This window comes from Trypanosoma equiperdum (assembly GCF_001457755.1).
Source record: "Trypanosoma equiperdum strain OVI genome assembly, contig: ctg_1192, whole genome shotgun sequence".
In the NCBI taxonomy this organism is placed as follows: domain Eukaryota; phylum Euglenozoa; class Kinetoplastea; order Trypanosomatida; family Trypanosomatidae; genus Trypanosoma; species Trypanosoma equiperdum.
In genome coordinates, this window is record NW_027123163.1 from 1 (window position 1) to 14,729 (window position 14,729).

The 14,729-nt window shown below is 50.4% G+C and overlaps 6 protein-coding genes across 6 annotated transcripts; all 6 read right to left on the minus strand.

Moving 5' to 3' along the window:
* Positions 1-933: 933 nt before the first annotated feature.
* Positions 934-4,188, minus strand: TEOVI_000698700 (Beta-lactamase superfamily domain containing protein, putative; the record flags this gene model as incomplete). The annotated part of the gene is made up of 1 exon (XM_067220620.1): positions 934-4,188. The coding sequence occupies one exon, from the start codon at positions 4,186-4,188 to the stop codon at positions 934-936; it is 3,255 nt and encodes a 1,084-aa protein (XP_067076721.1).
* A 511-nt stretch (positions 4,189-4,699) lies between these two features.
* Positions 4,700-5,233, minus strand: TEOVI_000698800 (uncharacterized protein; the record flags this gene model as incomplete). Its single annotated transcript, XM_067220621.1, has 1 exon — positions 4,700-5,233. One exon carries the CDS (start codon positions 5,231-5,233, stop codon positions 4,700-4,702), a length of 534 nt encoding a protein of 177 aa, XP_067076722.1.
* A 1,510-nt stretch (positions 5,234-6,743) lies between these two features.
* TEOVI_000698900 (protein kinase, putative) lies at positions 6,744-9,836 on the minus strand (the record flags this gene model as incomplete). Its single annotated transcript, XM_067220622.1, has 1 exon — positions 6,744-9,836. The coding sequence occupies one exon, from the start codon at positions 9,834-9,836 to the stop codon at positions 6,744-6,746; it is 3,093 nt and encodes a 1,030-aa protein (XP_067076723.1).
* A 441-nt stretch (positions 9,837-10,277) lies between these two features.
* On the minus strand, positions 10,278-10,832 carry TEOVI_000699000 (uncharacterized protein; the record flags this gene model as incomplete). The annotated part of the gene is made up of 1 exon (XM_067220623.1): positions 10,278-10,832. The coding sequence occupies one exon, from the start codon at positions 10,830-10,832 to the stop codon at positions 10,278-10,280; it is 555 nt and encodes a 184-aa protein (XP_067076724.1).
* Positions 10,833-11,149: 317 nt separating this feature from the next.
* On the minus strand, positions 11,150-11,566 carry TEOVI_000699100 (uncharacterized protein; the record flags this gene model as incomplete). Its single annotated transcript, XM_067220624.1, has 1 exon — positions 11,150-11,566. The coding sequence occupies one exon, from the start codon at positions 11,564-11,566 to the stop codon at positions 11,150-11,152; it is 417 nt and encodes a 138-aa protein (XP_067076725.1).
* A 900-nt stretch (positions 11,567-12,466) lies between these two features.
* On the minus strand, positions 12,467-14,023 carry TEOVI_000699200 (radial spoke protein RSP2, putative; the record flags this gene model as incomplete). Its single annotated transcript, XM_067220625.1, has 1 exon — positions 12,467-14,023. One exon carries the CDS (start codon positions 14,021-14,023, stop codon positions 12,467-12,469), a length of 1,557 nt encoding a protein of 518 aa, XP_067076726.1.
* Positions 14,024-14,729: the final 706 nt, after the last annotated feature.

Sequence of the window (14,729 nt, forward strand, 5' to 3'; positions counted from 1 at the left end):
TTCGATGGCCTTGGTGGTGGTGGCGCCGGTGTTGGGCTTGGTACTACAGGTCTCTTTGCCGGCCTCACGGGTGGCGGGACTGAAGTTGCTGCCGGTGACGTGGTAGCAGCCGCAACTACTGCCCTCTTGGCGGGGCGCCGCGCGTTCGCGGAAGCCGCTGTTCTCTTCGCAGCGGAGAGCAGCAAGGTGGGGCGGAACAAAAGCATTACTCTATGTGAATTTGAACACTAAGGTCAGGTCCGGGTATTAGTATATAAACTATGATCCCCCCTGCGCGTGTGAGAGGTCGTCGGCCCACACAATAAGACGACTGTGACGTGATATCGCTATATTGACCTTCCGGTGCGTCCGCGCAATGGGTAGGAAGGAAAGCTTAAGCCAAGAACCACGTTTATCAGTTGATTCCTTACTTTTTCTTCGTAAACTTCCCACCCTATATTTAACTCGCCTTAAATCGCCAAACAGTGGGGCCTGACCGGGGGCGGCCAAAATCAATTCATTAGTAGAAAAGTAGAAGAAGAAACGCAAAGTGAACGGCTAACAACTGGAGTTCAGTACCTCGAAATCTACCAAACATTACCCTTTTATTGCCGTTGAGAGGAACGCGTCAACATCGTGTGACGGTGTTTTAATGTGAAATGCCTATGCTTCAAAACTGCTCCGCAGTTTGGTGCCATGGTTGAAGCTTCTTGCGGGTGGATGGAACTACTTTCCCCGCTATTCGCGTGGTCTCCTACACATGATAGCAAGAGCGTCTGCCCCACCAGCGCTTCCGTGGTCGCATCGCAGCGAAAAGGCAGTTTAAAACAGCCTTCTTCATTCTGCTATCATACGATCGCACACAACTCAAACAACACCAATGCTTCCCGTGTGCTCAATGGTCGTTACTAACTGCACTGTCGTATATCCCCCAACTTCCCAAATTCGGGGATATCATTCACGTAGTCGTTTTGTTGTGCCAACACCCCATGATTCATATTCTTGCAGGAGTTGTACAAACAAGGGAGTTAACCGCGAGACTTCCCCACGCTCAAGTGCGTCAAACGTTAAACGCATGAAGTCAAAGCCGAAGCACATGGGTTGCTCAGGCTCTTGCTCCATCTCTTCACTAACCAGTGTTGGCATCTCCGTTTGCTTGGGGCGGTGGCCGCGCCTCTTGCAGTGAAGGTCCACATCACGCCCACCCAGATGCGCTTTCGTAAGACCGGGTAACTTCGGGTATCGCTGGGAAAAGTGGTTCAACACCACGTGTCGGGCACCGATTGCCCCCGCCACGCCAAGAGCCTCCCGGAGGGTTGAATGAGACTTTCGCATCGCTTCGTCCTCGCAGCCATCACCGAAAGTGGCTTCGTGCAGGCAAATGTAAACACCCCCAATCGGGTCCTGCGACTCCTCTGAATCGCGGCAAGTGGTGTCTGTAAACTGACAACAGCGCTCCACGAGAAACGGGGAGGGTCGCGTGTCCCCTGAGAAGAGCAAAACACGAGATGGTGCTAAATCTGAAGGAGTAGCCTGGTGAACGGGAAATCGAAGGAGCAGCGCGTGGGCGTTCGCTGGGTGGTCCACCGGAAACACCTCGGCAGCCCAGAGCGGTCGATTTGCTCTGCGGGGCACGGCTTCATCACTCACAATATCTGATTGCGAGGACACCATTTTGCTGCAAAGTTTCGAACACAGTTCGTTGAGGTGTGGCAGGAACGCTACATCGCTACGAAGTTGTTCCTCGCCGTCCTCTGCGGGGAAGACATCAAATATCACTTCCTCACTCAACCACTGCCCGCAGGAACGAGACTGCCCCCAAGTCTCCATAAGGAAGGCCCAAACCTCTTGGGGGCAAACAATGAGAATGGGTTCGATCGCGTCACGCTGCTTTCCGTTAGCATCCCGCTCAAAAAATAGACGGTGACGAAGCTCAAGCAGACTTAGTAACCCCAAGTGATGATCCGCATGCGAGTGGGAGATGAACACAAAGGTCAGGTCACGCACGAAGTCACGAAGCTGCTCCTCCCCATGACCGTATAGCATCGACAACTGCCCGGTGCTACCTTCGCCAAAATCAAGCACAACAATGGCACGGCACGGCGGTTCCCTGTGTTGCGAAGTGTACACCACCTCCACAAATGCCCCACTGACGTTACGGTATTTACTCGGTATAGCGGAGCCAGTACCCAGAAATGAGAGGGCACCTCCGCCGTCTACATTGTATTCTCGTCCTTGCAACGTGGACAAGTCGAGTTTAGTAGCTGATGTGCTGGTGTCGTGGCGAACAGCGGCAACCGCAGAACGGAACTGTTCCGAAAGCATTGCAGCAGCGGAGGTGGCAGTCGGGTACCGCAGCAACCCCTTCACGTTAGTACCCTTCTTCTCTCTACCAGCAACATTCTGTTTGTCAAAATTTTCGAGTCCGCTCCGTGCGGAAAGGGTAGCGCCGGCCAACCTCTCAACGAGAACATGGGCTGCAGAAGGGTCGTCACTTATTTCAGTAACCAGTGGAGTGCTGGCACCAGGGGGAATGAGTAGATGTTTCACGGCGTATGGCCAAACAGGCCCCTTTCCATCATCAACGTAGCAATGCCTAATCCAACATTCACTGGGTTCGCTGTCGCTCTTTTCAGACAGCGACGATGCTAGCGGAAACTGCTGGGCAGCAATACTGTTCAGATGATAACGATGAGCGAGTGCAGTTGGGAAAGCGGAGAAGGTGCTCTGAACATCCGCGCAAAAGTGGTGTTTCGTCCCACCGGCTGTTGGCGGTTCCAACCCCACAGGGAAGTTAGCGTCGTTGGAAAGGCATTTCATAGCGTCTTGACGGACAGGAGGGAAAACATGCGCAAACACATTCGAAATATAAAGCGATTGCCCAATGACGTGGTTTCCCCCTCCTATAGACGAAAAGAATTGCAGACATTGCACGTGAACGACGTGAACTAACGAAATCGTACGCTCCACTTGTGCTGTTCCGTCATCTTTGCAAAGGTTAGCGCCGTGGCTGCGGTACGCAAACTGTGGTTTCCACTGCTTGAGAAGTTCATAAAGTTTACCGCTAGTACTGCAATCACCGCCATCCACAGTCGAATGTTCCTGGCGGAAATCCCGTTCCTCGGTTCCCGCCCCGTCACGACCAAAGAGAGTTTCCATAGCGGTCGCCACATCACAAACACTGTCACCATCCAGCACAAGCGTCACATAGAGAGATTGGCTACCCACAGTTGCCTGCTGTACACTGCGGGGGTCAATGAAGCGGCGCGTGTTACATTCGCCTTCAGCACCGGGAGTAGGAGGGTCATCCACCCACACGCCCACACCTTGCTTCAACTGGCCGTATAAAGGACCCGCCGGAACACCAAGAGCCTTTGCACAGCGGCAGTCGAAGACGGCGGCCGGCGCATGCAAAATGGCATAGCCATACACTTCGTCCGCATCGCTCTTGTTGCCTTGCGATATGCGAAAACCAACCAATGCACTCGTCGTACTCAGTTGCAGCGCTATGACAAAAAAAGACGACAATGACGACGCAGCGGCCTCGGGTACGCGGTGACCCCGCCCCTGACCAACGGTAGATATGGTTTCACTTCTATCAAACAGCAGCGGCACCTCATACACATAGTTCCCCGGCATTGACGTAGAAAGACGTCGCGGCAACTGGCCAACACGTAACTGCTGGAAGCTCATCTGTCGGTAAACAAAATAGTGACGCCGCAAAGCGTCTAACATTTCAGCCAAACCTCCAGTACAGTTGCCAATTACATCGCTCCCGCAACTTGAGGACTGGGCAGCGGCAACACTGTCACCAACGCCCTGAACTTCGTCGCTTCTGCCAGTCATCCCCATTCCGCCTGGCCCAAAGAAATTTGCATGGTGAACGCCAGCATCGTTAATGGTAAACAGGAGTCCTGGCATGCCCATCACGGTTGACGGCACCCACCGTGTGAAGAAAAAACCACGTGTCCGCACTAAACGTATAGCCGCTTCGGCACTAAAGCGCTGCGTGCCTTCAGGGCAGTTGAAGAAAAGTAACTGACTCTCACATCTACTGGCCGGGGTTGGGCTTTGCGATGCACTACCAATAGGTGGCATGGGCTCGGTAACCCAGTTCAAAGCCTCATGCTGTACGTGACCGGTAAAGCAGCAGCTACCGTAGCTGTTTGGAACATCCGTACCCACAAGCTGAATGGTATCTACTGACATTCCCGCCTTCGAGGCACCCCGAACCAAAAAATAAGAAGACAGAGGAGAAGATGTGGGTTAAAAACTAGCGTAGGAATAAAATGTATGGAAGTCAACAGGCTACCGAAAATGAAAGAAGGATAACAGAAGCAAATGACGATGACCACCGAAAACAGCTCAAAACACCCGCACCCCACGTCTAGAGGTGGATGATGCCGGCAACTTTGCGAGTCCCACGCCATGATACTTCTGCAATCAATATGCTCGAGCACAACCGCCACACGGCCATCTTTCACACCACAGGGTATGATTCACCTTCAAGGACAGGAACTACACTTGCGTCACTGCCGTCACTCAACAACAACAACAAAGTAACGGTAGCAAAGCGACAAAACACTCAACCGAAACGGCGACACAACGTGACAAGTAGAACGTAATGGAGGCGTAGCACAGAGAAACAATTCGAGGAGTGAAAAAAAAAAAAAGACGGTGCTAGCGAGTTGTAGTCAGCCCGGGGCTGTGACGAATAACTTTACTTTGTGTTATCACCCTCCTTCTTGGCATCATCCTTGCTTTCCCCTTGTTGTTTGCTACTTTGCTCTTTCTCTTTAGATCCATCCTTCGCGGCTGCCATGGCCCCCTCTGCGTTTGACGCTATCCACATGGGCAACATCAACTCCGTGTTCATCATTAGCCGTGGAAGTAACATTAACTTCAAGAACACAGCCATCAACCGAAAGGCCATCTCCTGCGGTACACGTGGCACCTCCCGCGTGATGAGAATAAGCGCTTGAGCACAGCGGTCCCACATAGGAAAAAATATATTCCTCTGCGTGTAGAAGGTGCGGCGCTCACCCCAAAATTTTTGCTCATCGCCGTGAACTACTTCCGCATTGATTACACGTGCGTACGAATGGTCGAGTACCTTCTTTTGTTGTTCTGGTCGATACTCAACGCCAACTGCTGAGCGGCACACATGACGCCCACGACTGCGCGTGAGGAAGCTTCTATGCGTAATGCGCAGTCGTGACAACGCTGCAACAGGGAGTGGTGAGGCAGGTGACATACTGTCAGCGATGCCCTACTATCACTGTATCACTATTGCTAACTAACCTTGAATATTCCTTTTTTTAAAAAAAAAAACCTTCAAGTGTAGGGCCCGGTGGACAGCCGCTCCTTACTATTGGTTGATTGGTGACTACCATGTGCAAAAAAAAAAAGAATGAGATGATACGGAAAAGCAGTGCTGTCTTCAGACACAGTAAGAACATAACTACAACGGAGGACGGGGGGAATCAGTAGGCTTTCCGTTAAATAAACGACAGCATAAATACAGTCTCTCATTCGGTGTAGTTAATCACGCATCCAGCTCTTCGTCCTGCAGTAGTCGACACTATTCGTCATTTGCCGGTGAACTGTCAGGGGCCAACTCAAAAAAAAAAAATTATACATATCCCCCTTAAAAGAACTTTTTCTTTGCATAGACTCTTAATACCGACCTGCCAATCGTAACTTTGCATCTTTTCCACTTCCTCCTTCCCGCAACCTCCGGTAAAATCAGTGACAGAGGGTTAACGATGGCAAAGGGGGGGGGAAACAAGCGAATTCAACAATACATTGGAAGGAAGAAAAAAAAAGGTAAGGAAACTAACCAAATGAAACCGCTGAAAATGAAAGGAACTCGAAAAAGAAAATATTAACGGTATGACCAAACATGAAAGGAGAAACAAAGTCCACAAGTAATGTCCGTAACGGTAGATGCCGTGAAGCTGATGTATTGAAGAAGAAGAAACGTGGTACTTCCACTCACCCACCCAGCACTAACATCATTCGATTGGCCGGTTTTTAGGCATTAGTTGAAACCATTCCACTCCATTTTCTCCTGAAAACGATGAAATGGCGTCAAACAGCACCAAGTTTAAGCTGATAATAACAGAGGGTGGAGAAAACCAGCGCCGGAAGAAGAAAATTCTCCACTAGAAACATGTGTATGTAGAGGTTTGTGTTTGCCCACAGAGACGTACATTTGTGTGTAAGCATAAACCGCACTTGCCGCAGTAAAAAGACGCACTTCGATGAAAAAAAAAAAAGATATCACAAAAAGGTCAGTAACACACGTATTTGCACTAGTACAAGAAAAAAGGGGGAGACTCAAAAAAAAAAATGAATAAATACATAAACAGAAGCATCTCACTTGTTGGGAGTGAAGAGGAGTCGGCAAGAGAGTAAGTGATCCAACTTCGGTGCATCAATCAATCGGAAAAAAAAGGATGGCTACGCACAAGTGCAGCCAAGAGATGCACAGCAAATTGCTGCACTCTTCGTCCCTTCGATACGACGAATATAGTGCAGAGTGAAGATGGGGAAAAAAGTACAAACGCGAATTCATAAATCATATTATCACAACATCGCAAAAACAATATGAGGTAATGTGCTGAAAAGGACAGCAAATGATACATGTGAGCGACTTCCTGTTGAAAGGAAGAAAAGATGGAACACACCGCCTCGGAGAAAAAACGGAAAACTGTCATGTGTTCAAAGAGTGTTGGGGTCGAGGGAATGGTACAAGAGGTTTTTCACTGTGCCGTAGCTCCACCATCAAGAGGCACAGTTTGCTGGAACAACTCCAGAAGTGCAAGACTTTCAGCCGATAGTGCTGCCTTCGCTACAACGCTGCCCTCAATGTTGCCATGTTCCATCGCAATACTTGACCCGCATTTGCTACAAGAGTACAACTTATAGGTCATATCTACCATTGCGCCGTCATCGCTCAACATTGGTAGTTCCACAGCATATTCCGTTAAATTTTGCGGAAGCCTCACCTCAGAGGCGCTGGCCCCATCTCCTCCTTCTTTGGTACCTTGTAATGCTCTTCGCACCGGCGGTGACTCCCCTAAGTTTGAAAGTGCCTGAGCCGCTGCGACACCAGCGCCAGCAACTGGAGAAGAAGTGGGTGAAGCGCCAAAAGCCCCGCCGCCATGGTTCCGCTTGCCGGTGAAAAGCACTTCAAACGGTATGTCGGGAAGGTGCATCCATTCCACGCCACTCACCGACCCAGAAAAGCGCAGGCACACCGTACAGTTGCAGACAAAACTACCGAATATATAAGATATGTGTCCCACAAAATTTACAGAGTTACACAAGCAACCACCTGTGAACAGCGGGTCCACAAGGTCGTCCGCCCCCTTTTCCTTTGCAGTACTTGGGGAAGTAACCTTGGGAGAATGAGAAGACACCACTGCTGGGCTATTCGGCATGCCTTTCACCCCCACCGTGTCCTTGTTAGTGTCGTTTCCGTCCTCCTTACCTCCTTTTCGGGCAGCATCTGCCAACACATGGGGTGCCACTATATTTCTCCCTGGAAGGGCGGCCTCGTATTGTTCGATGAATAGCGGAATGCGCTCGTCTATTCCGTACCCCTTTGCAACCTCAGCGGGGACCTCGGCAGGTGATACCGGTTTGCGCCGTAACTCCTGTACATCAAGTGTTGTGCCGAGGGCGTCCGAGAAGTCTTGTCCCACCTCCCCCTCACCACCGGTATTCTCTGCATCACGCGGATTATCTGGCGCCGGGGAATTGGAGAGAACGGACGGAGAACGTGTGACGGAGGGATTGCGTGTGTTTTCGCTGCCGTTCGTTGCCGCTTGGACATGCTCAAAGTGTTCCGCCATTTCTTTCAGTACACGCGCAAGATCCCCTCTAAGCTCGTCTACAACTTTAGCGGCAGTCGTATCGGCACACCGTGAGTGTTGTTGTTGGTTGCCGCGGAAGACATTGTCTTTTTGTCCCCCACTAGCACCACCACCACCACCACCAGCAGCAGCAGCAGCCGCTGCCGCTGCGCCCCTCTCTACCGCTGGCAACTCCTTCCTTTCCGCTGCAGCTACTTCCCTAAATTCAACTTTCAGTGGTGGGATGTGAATAGGCTCCTTTCCATAGATCTTTTCATCCCTATCGTGTTCCGCGTTGGGTTTAACAGAAGGGTTGCGAACCACCGGAAGTGCTGCGGGAGGATTCTCTTTCGGAGTGGCATTAGCATTCTTGGCTCCATCGTCTTCGGCATTCGCCCGCCGCTCTCTCCGCTCTATTATACGCTTCTTATTTGCGTCGTAAAGAAGAAACAACTCCTGAAGTGGTGTTCTACCGAAGGAATGTTTTAGCTGCAGGCGTTGTTGTGCCGGCGATGGGTACTCCATCTTCTTGACAATATTTTTTTCATGCTCATTCTCTATGGGGGTAGGTTTCTCATCTGTCTTCACGTTCGGCTCGTCTCTGTTTTCGTACGATTCACCCTGAAGAGGGGTTCGGCCATTCTTCATCCCGTAGGCGAGCGGCAGTTGGCGGGCCGGCTGCCGTGGGGGCGGTTCCTCAGCTTTCAGTAACGGCGACACCTGCGGTGGCATCTTCCTTGCAGCTGGCAATCGGCTGGGCGACACCGGGGAATTAGCGGGACTACACATCTTTGGTTTTGGCAATTCCTCTCCTACGCGAATAAAGGGATAGTCGCCGTTACGCCTACGGAACAAATCCACATGCCCTAACATCCCCACTCCAGAACGTGCACCACTGACTCCACATGGAGTTGCTCCAGCTGCACCGGCACCGGCCACACCACCCGCTAGCCTCTCTCCCTTCTGCGGTGCGGGAAACTTCGATGGAATAAGGCTGAGCCGATTTTTTATAGGCGATGGAGGCTTAGCGCCAGGTGTAAGGACGCATTTGTACTCACTTTCGTAGCTTGTATCTAACTCGCTCATTTTCTTCACCACGCTGGGGATAGCCCTCACCAAAACGGGAGTGCGCAGTATTTGATCAGCATCTGGGCGTTGCTTCGGGTCTTTTTGTAGCATCCACAGGATAAGTTGCCACAGCTCATCTGAAAAACTCGACGGAATACGTCGGGGCTCGCGTTTACATATCTCGTCCATTAATCTGTTCATAGTGTTCGCTTCGAACGGCAACCTACCAGTCGTGCACAACTCGTACAGGAGCACACCGAGCGCCCACACGTCGGACTTGTTGTTATATGGCTTCCCTAGACACAACTCTGGTGAGAAATAGCACGGGGTGCCGCACATGGTCTTTGCCATAGCAACAGTACTCATCAGAACCGTGCTAATACCAAAGTCTCCGAGCTTGACCACGTGATTCTGTGTAAGGAATACATTTTGGGACTTGATGTCGCGGTGCAGAAGCCGGCGATCGTGCATGTACTTCACCGCCATCGTCGTTTGAACAAACAAGCTAATGACTTGCTCCTCCGTGAGTCCGCCGCAACGGCCACTGCCAAGGGCCCACATGCTCTTCCTCAGGTTCTTCAGGTGTGAGTAAACGTCACCACCATCAGCATACTCCATGACAATGTAAAGGTGCGGAAAATCTTCGAAGAACTCCTCGTACCGGATGATATTGGGGTAGTTGAGTTGCTGTAGCACAACAATCTCCTGGTGAGCATCCTTCCTCTGTCTCGACGTCATGTTGGACATATTAACATGTTTCACTACATAATTTTTGCCACGCTCTTTGTGGCGTACCAAATATGCATTGCCGAAACTACCCTTACCAAGCAAGCGCTCAGCCTCGTAGCCAGAACCAACGAGCGCTACGGGGAGTTTCGGCCGCGACTGCCCAATGCCTAGTCGCGCGTTAAGCTCATCCAAGGCATTCATGTTTAACTTTTCCAGCTGATTTACTGTACGTTTTACTACCTATATAACTCCTACTTTTATCTACTCTTCTTTTTGTTTTCCTTCTGTAATTCAAACTTCTGATGCTGTTGTGTATACGAGTGCGTGCACGACGAAGTACCGCTACAGTGGTTTGTCGTATCCTCGCGCGTACACTTGAAAGAAATGGAGAGAAAATAAGTTATGTTTAACCCCTTCGCAACACCAAGCAGCGTTTCATTATTTCAGAAAAAATGTCACTGGTACTTTTCATCGTAAATTCCACATCCGTTAACAACGAATTCCCGGCCTCGTTTGGCCGCGCACACACACACGAATATACACCTCTTCGCAACTAAGTTTGAACCTGCACTCAACGGCGATGCAGGAATAAATAGGTATCAATATATGCATGTTCAGGTGACCTTTAGTGGTGACCGAGTTCTACACAAGTGTATAACCCTTCACCCTGCCGGTTTCCGGTTCTCTCACCATCTGCAATCTCATAAGACAATCTGTAATACCCACAATAAAGGGTGGCACTGGTGGGGACGGGGAGGAAGCAGAATTGACGCAGCTCTCAAGCGTTGTGCCATCTGCATCCAACACTGCCAACACAACGCCTTTCACCACAGCACCGGAGGGATCATCCAACCGTATAGAAACCACTCCCCCAGACCGACTTTTCTCGGCTTTAGACTTCGGTGTTGAGGCGACAGGGCGGCTCAGCAACCGGCGTCTAGCAGAGGGAAGGTAATATGTCGGTTGTTTGTAAAACATGAAGTAGGCAGCGGCGATCGCAGGCGACCACAGCAGCACATCCCGCAGGCCCCGTGGAAGTCGCTGAAGGTACTCTCCAAGTGTTTGGTACCGCTGAGTTGTTCCACGTTCCTCCGCTGGGTTGGCTACCCTTACAAATGAGCGACGGGCACAACAGGACGGCCGCAGTTTGTTGTATGGAACGGTGTTTAGGCAGCCACTGCGAGAAACGAACCGCATCCACCTTTTCTACGAGTCAATAGAACCCCCGTAGGAGGGAAATGTCGACGGACGGCCTTGCGGAGACCTGTGAATGAGAAACCCCTTGACTACAGCCGAAGTCTCTCTCCATAACCAAGCGGAAAACAACAACAAAAAGTGTGCCGCAGCGTGCAGCAACAGCAATAACAATAACAAAAGTGGGATGAAGTAAATGTTCACACCGAGATGAAGAAAGGGATCAACAATGAAGAGGACTAATACCGCTGTGAGCACTCGTATGTGTCACAAAAGTTTACACAACTGGTTCTTCAGACCAACAAATTCTCGCTTAGTCCTCAACCACGCCACTTCTTACTGTTAGTGAATATATTTTTCCGCTCGCGGCGACCACTTCTCAATGCCTTCCGCGCCACCTCGTTCAACATTAGAAAATGCCGTGCTGTCGACATTGTCTGCCCCGCGGAAGCGGCGGGTCCCTTGCCAGCGCGATTTACCAAGTCAAAAGCCGTCTGCTCGCATTGGCGTCGTAACTTTGATCGATGCCCCTGCAGCTCCCCGTGAACTTCATTTATGTTTTGTCGCATTGATGACATTGCCTTTTGTTCCATAAATCGAGTGCGACTTTGTGCTAACGCCTGTTTGGAGAAGCGCGCCCGGTGTTTCGGACGTGGCTGCCAGTCACCCACACCTCGGCTGATATAATACCAAACGCATAACCGCGGTGGCGCTTGCGCAACGAACCGCCGAAGCATACCATACACTGCGCCCTAACCCTCCCCTTTTCCTGTAGTTTGTCCTCACCCACTATAGCGCAGAAGCACGGTATGAATTGGCTAGGAGGAAAAACAACAAAAGAACCATATACGCTAAAACAATAATAACAAATGGGGGAAAAGAAACAAGTTTAAAACTGGGCAAATTGAATTGAAGACAACAAAAGGGAAACATCACCTCGCGCAACGACCCTTGAGGGTGAGGAGTTGATTTGCTGCCCAATTTCATCTTTTCCACCCCTCAGGTATAAAAGAAGAAAAAACAGAAAGAGCTCCTGGTCGGAAAGTTGTTTGTCTCCTCTCTAGGCAAATGCTGCCATAAAACTTCGTACATGTGAGAGTTAACAAATGAATCGAAATGAACAGTGCGCCAAACTTCCGTGCGAACGGGGGAAAAGTTGGTGACAGAATAATAAGGTGACACCCCGAATGTAGGCCACATACACTCACGCAGAGAGTCGCAGCGAATGCTCTAAACCAACAAAGGAATTAGAAGATGAGAATGAGTGAAAGTACACACGGAAAACCACAACTAACATATACGTCCTTCGTTTGACAACAGCAGCCGTCGAAATACATTCCACATTACTCTCCCCCATATGAACCAAGTAAAATTGTCTCACCCTATTCCTCTTGAGCACTTACACTTGATCCTCCGCTTCCGTATGCGAAGCAGCAGCGCTGCACTTTCTTAGTGACCTACAACCCCACTCTCCACCCTTCATCTAACTTTCTAGTTGAATACCCTCTTTATACACTCTTTCCCTTTTCTTTTCCTTTAATATTCCTTTTCGAACTCACTATCAATACGTTTCTCGTTATATACATAACAACTACGTTCCGCACACTTCTATAACTGATACGTGTGTGCAACGGATTTTAGTTGCCTTCGTCCCCATCAGATCCTTCGCCATCACCGCCGCTGCCCTCCTCTTGCCCTTCCTCTTCAAGACGTGCGGCGGCGATCCCTTCCCACTTGGCTCGCTCTACACTGTCAGCTTCAATCCACAACTTCGCGAGGGCTTCATCTGTATCAACACCAATCTGTAGAAGGAGGCGACGAACTGCGGCCTCATCGACCTCGTCGTCTTCGTCACGCAGCGCCTCTTCATCATTCGGATCGTTCACATCCTCCTCAGGCAACTCCACAGTCGCCGGGACCTCACGTCCGGCTTGTGTGAGAAGCTGCAGCCATTTGTCCCGTGCGTCACGGTACGCACTCGCTGTCCGAAGTAGCCGTAGCAGGGCGTACAATATAACACTGTGCTTTTTAGCAGTCTCCTCCACTCGGCTGGTGATGTTCGCAGCGCGATCAGCGGCTGCAGCAGCTGCTTCTAGGGCCTCGTGTTCCTCATCCGCCCCTGAACCTTCGGCATCAATGTGATCTGCAGGGTTGACACCACAAATGTACTCTCCGTCGTGCAACAATACACGAAGCACGCGGCCTACACGGCGCGCCTGACGAGGCTTGGGTTGAGGGATTGGGACATCTCCATCTTGCATATCATCCCCCGAGTTCATATCGTTGGCGTTTTGGAGATTGTCCTCAAGGCGTAATGGACGGCTCCGCTGATACGATCCAACTGGATTAAAGGCACGGAGCAGCTGCATTAATTTAAAGGGTTTCAACAGGGCGGCTACATCAGCCGGTGTGCTAACCTGCTTGGGGGTGCTGTCAAAGAGGAAATAGCACCAACAACGCAATACACGGAACAAAATCATGGGGGCGGAAATTTTTTCGTGTTGCCGTAGGGTTACCTGGCGCACAAGCTTCTCCATTGCATCGGAACTGGGGAGTGTACCTTTAGTTGCAGCAGCTATAGCCTCCGCTTCGTCCTTCTTCTGCGCTTCCTCTGTCGCAACCTCTAGCGCGTCGTGCATTTTGTCTTGTTCCATGCGTACCTCCTCCCGGCGGTCCACAAGCTCTTTCTTCAACATGCCAAGCAGCGCCTTTCGTATGTAAAGCATGAAGCGGTGTGCCTTGTAAAACTCCACACGAGCATCCTCCACTGCAGCAGCTGCATCATCGACATCGGCTGCGTCCGGCAGGGCGTCTCCACTATGATCCTTTTCACCAGCCACGTCTCCTAGTAAATCATCTGCTTCCGCTTCCGCTTCCTCATACTTGTTCCACAGTTCCTCTTCCTCTGCACGGCGTGCTCGCAATACCGCCTGGCACTGACGGAAAAATCGCTGAATGGTGTCAGCTGCTCGTTTCTCCCGCAGTGCACGTCGTCCCGCCCATGCCTGCCTCAGGGCTTCCACTTTCGCCTGTCGAGTGGCAGCAATGGCAGCGTTCTGCTCCTCCTGCAATACATGCAGCAAATACAAAGCAATGTACTCCTGTGGGTTGCTGGGTTGAGCAAGAACTGTTTCAGCGACGGCTTTCGCAAGCACAGGACCAACACTGCATTTGAGGTATGCACTCTCAGTCATTAGTTTCTTGTTTCTACTCGATTCAGAAATACAAAAAAAAAGAGTGGAAAGAAAAGAAACAAAAGCTATAGTCAATAATACAAGGAAGAAATGAGTGCCCGGGCATCTCCTCTGTGCGCATATGCATTTATACGTTTTGTTACCATATAATCATGCCACTGGTTGAAGATACTGGAGTGCTCCTGTTAGTTATTTTTTTTCCCCTGCTTGTCCTTGTTCTTCCTCCACGGCAGCGAGTTAAGGTGTAGTGGGTTGACCACCACACTACTGACCTTTCAAACGTATCCCTTCCTCCTCATTACCAGAGGAACCCCATTTCTCCACTCACTCTGCGGAAAGTAGAACAAAAAAAACAAAATAAACAAAGTAGAGGCGAGCCTCGTGACTAAGGGAAAGAAAGCACCAGAGTGCACCCACACCGCATGAGAAGCCGTCACAAAAACTTCAACAGCGGCAGAGCAAAGAGAAGTTAAGTACGGACGGAGAACGGGACCTGTTAAGCACTACAGCAAATAAAAAAAACAACTAAAAGGGACAAGAGAGGAATGGGGGACCCCCCCCCCTCCCCTGAGAAAGGCGACTGATGGGCGTGTCCTCTACTTCACGGGAATTAAAGAAGAGAACCCACACTCTATACGGCCCAGTTGTATAGTCGTATATAGATTTTTAAAAGAAAATACAGTGCATAACCACAAGAGCACCCCAA